General features: G+C 44.1%; 1 protein-coding gene across 1 annotated transcript; it reads left to right on the top strand.

Moving 5' to 3' along the window:
* Positions 1-893: 893 nt before the first annotated feature.
* Positions 894-3,933, top strand: ccna2 (cyclin A2). The gene is made up of 8 exons (XM_086157889.1): positions 894-1,261; positions 1,695-1,944; positions 2,034-2,140; positions 2,212-2,435; positions 2,508-2,712; positions 2,782-2,895; positions 3,400-3,533; positions 3,606-3,933. The coding sequence occupies exons 1-8, from the start codon at positions 1,040-1,042 to the stop codon at positions 3,655-3,657; spliced, it is 1,308 nt and encodes a 435-aa protein (XP_086014015.1). The 5' UTR covers positions 894-1,039; the 3' UTR covers positions 3,658-3,933.
* The last annotated feature ends 931 nt before the right edge of the window (positions 3,934-4,864 follow it).

The raw sequence follows: 4,864 nt of genomic DNA, 5'->3' as shown, positions 1-4,864 counted from the left end.
GCTCTAGGCTGTTATGCCTTGTGTGTTTGCTTTCCTGCGACACGCGTTTTCTGGTTCTGTTATTAAATATGAGACCAGTTAAAAGCATAATTATATATTTTTGGGGACTTTTATATTCCCTTTTTTTCTTGTGAATAGATGATGCTGAAACTCAAAGATCTAAAATACGAGAAAGGAAACTGCACTGAACTAGGACATTTTTGATTCCCATCCATGCATCGGATCAGATTGAACCCTGTATTTGCACACGATTCTACAATGCCCAACATGTCAGGGAACTTTTGAGAATGTTTCAAACCCAAATAAAGGCCAATAACCTATAATAAGAGAGAAATAAATATATTTGAATATGTAAAGCATTTAGTTGACTGGTTAACAGCCATTCAATAAAATAACACATCACAAAAGCCAAATTACAACAAGTATGTTCAGCATGAAATATAACTATGACTGACCATCATTGTGGAAAGAATTAGAGTCTATCGTTGTTTGCATTTGCATTGCAAAAAAATGAACTTTCCGGAAAGAGTGACACCCAAAAAGTCCAGCAACCGCCGAATTCAAACGTCAAACCGGTTTTCAATCCACAATCAGACAACCGGTTCTACGTCGGCTTCCGTAGTTGTTTTACGTCACTGCCGGGACGGCCAGTGATTGGCCAATTTCAATCCTCGCGGGCTACTTGAACTGAAAGAGAAGCAACACCACTACATGTTTGCCCGCAAGTCGGTAGGAAAGTGCTATGGCAACCTAAAGTGACGTTTTATCTCTTTCTTAGCAGAATCGCGAGACTGTTCATAGTTGTCGGTTGCCGACGCAGATGCCGTTTTAACCGTTTGGTTTTGAAGGTTGCACCTACCGTTGACTCTCGCCTCGGGCCTCTGTTAACGCTAGTTTTTTTTTTTTTTTTTTTTTTTTTTTTTTTTTTTTTACTTTTTGTTTTACGTACAAGAGCATACAGAGGTTACTGTTTCGCAGGAGCTCGGTGCAGAAAAGGCCGTATTTTTTTCTTTTTTTTTTATCCGTATTAAACTGAACGATGTCGGGGGCTAACCGGGGACAGGCGAGCGTGGCGAGTGACCATCACAACCAGGAAAACATGCAGCTTAGACTCAGAGATTCTTTAAAACCCCGGGCGGCTGCAGGCGAAAACCAAGAGAATTTCCCACCCAAACCAGCGGGGACCCGAACCACCCTGGGTTCCCTGCAGAACAACAACAACAAGCAGGGGAAAAACCAGAATCAGCTCGGAACAAAACAGGTTGGTCGATAATGCTAACTAGCCGTCGCTAGCTTCGTGGTGGCGCTTTTTTTTGGAGCCAAAATATAACTTATGTTGTCTATAGAAAACGTTAACCGTTTAATCGACATTGGATTTAAGAACTTACTTTTAGCACCTATAGACTTTTAATGTAGCGGGGTTGACCCATGATACTTTGTCCGCCATTTTAGCCATGCAAAGTCACAACCGCGTTCAATGAGCATGTGTCCTTTTATATGTATTATACTGATCCGTTACCTCATGCATGGTAAAAAAGAAAAAAACAGCTTAATGAATTACTGATTCACTCAGACAGGAACCAGTTTTTGACTCTTGTCTCTGTTGCATTAAGCACATTTTCACTGATGCACAATTAGTGCTTGCTGTGAAACTCTTTCCCTTGTTGCACAGCTTAACTTATGTGTGCTTCCAGGACTCGTCACCACCATTGTCTTGTAAAAATGGAGATCTCCACAAAGGCTGCTTTGCAAAGCTGTCCTCAAAGCAGCCAGCTTTCCAGGTTCACATGGATGAGCCTGATGGCCCTAGGAAGCCACGGGTGGTGGAAGCTGTCAAAGTTAAAGCCATCAGAGATGAGTCCCCCCTGAAATTAAATGTGGCAGCACAGCTTCGACAGCCCCTGGCCACACTTGACATCCCAGCAGCAATGGAGATCACTCTCGGTAAGCGTTTCTAATGCCGTGTCTCAAACAAAACTGAATTACAAAGTTGAATCGGCGTTCAAGACTAATGCTGAATTTTGTTTGAGCAGACTCCCCAATGGACATGTCCTTGATTGAAAGCGAGGAAAAGTTGGTCAATGTGAATGAGGTGCCCGACTATGCCGATGAAATTCACACCCACCTGAGGGAGAGGGAGGTGAGCCTGCTTGCCTAACAAACTAACTCCTTGGAAAAGACCCTGAGTCACACTTGACCTCTCTGCCGCAGCTGAAAAGCAGACCCAAGGCTGGCTACATGAAGAAGCAACCAGACATCACAAACAGCATGAGGGCCATTCTGGTGGACTGGCTGGTTGAGGTTGGGGAGGAATACAAGCTCCAAAATGAGACCCTGTATCTGACTGTAAACTACATCGACCGCTTCCTCTCTTCAATGTCGGTCCTGAGAGGGAAACTTCAGCTGGTTGGAACTGCAGCCATGCTCTTGGCTTCGTGAGTGCTTTAAAAAAAGAACTCCAAAGATGATTTGCTACTTGCGCTACTATTGCTGTGTTTTTAATTCAGGAAACTTGAGGAAATCTACCCCCCTGAAGTGGCAGAGTTTGTTTACATCACAGATGACACGTACACAAAGAAGCAAGTGTTAAGAATGGAGCATCTGGTGCTCAAAGTGCTCGCGTTTGATCTGACAGCACCGACAATCAACCAGTTTCTCACTCAATACTTCAACCATCATGCGGTTAACAAACAGACAGAGAGCCTGGCGATGGTGAGTAGTGGCTAATAAAATCAACCACTTGTTAAAAGCAAAGCCTTAACGCGTTTGAAATCTCCTCAGTACCTGTGCGAGCTCAGCCTGGTTGACTCCGATCCCTTCTTGAAGTACCTGCCGTCACATACAGCGGCTGCTGCCTACCTACTGGCCATCTACACAGTGACTGGACACTCATGGGTGGGTTTGAAAACTCAAATGTGGACTCTTGTCAAAGCTTGGCTATGCACCCTTTTTAATGAAGAATATTCAAACATAGCTCAGCTAGTGGCCATGACACTGAACTGAGTTTAAGAATTCATCCAGGCATGTTGGGGGTTAAATGACATTAAGCTGTTTGGTTACTTACGATTGCTTGCTCGACATGATGTTCCAGGTATCACTGGAGTTTACATGCAGATTACGGAGCCAGAGTTGACTTTTTTTGGGTGGCTTTTTTTTTTTTTTTTTAATGGAACTCTACTCACTGGTTCTTTATATAACAAACACCTAATTAATCTGAACTGACTTCATTATCCTGTTGGTGGGGCGCATCAGTGACTACAAATTCTCCAGCTCGCCTCGGACTTTCCTGAAAAGTCTTCCGTTGCTATGAAATGATTTATTCCAGAAATGAAAAGCTAGCCTGCAGTTTAGGCTCCTGGACTTCTCGAGTGCAGGTAAACAGTTTGTCTGTCTCTCCAGCCGGAGCCACTGATGGAGCTGACGAGCTACAGCCTGACTGATCTGATGCCGTGTGTTCAGGATCTTCATCAGATGCACCTCAATGCATCACAGCATGCACAGCAGTCCGTCAGGGAAAAGTACAAGGGCTCAAAGTAAGTCTGCTTTTTTTTTTTTTTTTTTTTAATAGGAGCTTCCTTTGGAACATGACTCTATTTCTCTTCCAGGTACCACGAAGTATCCCTCATTGATGCTCCAGCGACATTGCTGTTGAACTGATGTCCCCATTCTCAGATTTGTACCCCGTCGGTCTTTTGAAATGTAACGTTTTAAATTGACATGGCCTGCTCTTCTTGGAGTAGCGTGCACATAGTATTTTTAACTTTTTTAATTTCCTGTTACCGTTGAGGCTCCAGCAGTTTTAATCAGACCATTGTGGGACTTTATCACTTAGCTGACTTGGACAACATGAAACCTTTTGCGGGTTTACAATGATGAAGTTGCTGCTGAATGTGTCACATAAGGACCGATTAAAACGAAGTCAGCTCTTGTCTGGGAAGTACATGTCTTATTGGCATTCTCTGCACTGTAATATAGGCTCTTGTAAATAAACCATAACTAAGATTTCTGTTCCATTTTGTGACTGGACTCATGGGGGCAGCAGAGTACCATGCCTGGTCCTACGCTTATCAGGACCGGCAAATGCTTTTGTCCTCATGATCTTTAAATGTCTGAATAGTAATGTTGCTAGGCCAGACTTAAGCTTTTAAATTCACCAAATGTAAGGCAAAAATGGAGGCAGCTCTACTATGAAACTTAAAATTAGTGAAATTCAGAATGCTAAATGTAATTATCTAGAATTAAGGCCAGGCTGTACTAGTGGTCATTGGATTGACGACAACCTGAGGGGAGGGGGGTGTCATCCTACCATTAAGCTGTATGATGGAAGTCTGAGACAAAAGCTGCTTTAAATTCAAGCAAGACTGTTTGAAATGTTGGCGGCTGCGTGCCAACAATTGCGGGAGCGGATGGTCGAAATTGTGGAGTCAAGGATTGGCCCATCCTTTCAATCAATTGTTTAAGTGGAGTAAAGGCAGCCAATGGAATTGAAGGTCTGTTCCCTCTTCGCCCCCCTTTTCTCTCATGACAAATGGGGAAGGCTGGCTTTGTGCAAGCAGTCTGACAGGAGAGGGGAAGCTCAGCCCAGCTGCAGGGGAAAATATTCACTGTTTCATCTGTGGAGAGACCATGCTGACTAGCTGCAGGTTTGCCTTATCTCTGACAGCACAAGTCTCACTGAGGGATTAAACCATGGGAATTCTATAACCTTAAAGCATCTTGGCACCCGTTCCAACGATGGCCGTAACAGCACATCCTTTAAGCCCCTGAGAAGATCCGAGAGGGTTGATGCCTTGACCCCCCTCCATGCCGGCGCCCAGAAAATTTTTGGTGGCGTCCACCTCGCTGCCCCTCTCGCTGGGCTGGG

Source organism: Fistularia commersonii, chromosome 13 (assembly GCF_037954325.1).
Source record: "Fistularia commersonii isolate RoL2024-O1a breed Wild chromosome 13, RoL_Fcom_v1.0, whole genome shotgun sequence".
In the NCBI taxonomy this organism is placed as follows: Eukaryota; Metazoa; Chordata; class Actinopteri; order Syngnathiformes; family Fistulariidae; genus Fistularia; species Fistularia commersonii.
Note: the sequence above shows the minus strand (reverse complement) of the source record. Positions and strands in the feature narration are given on the sequence as shown.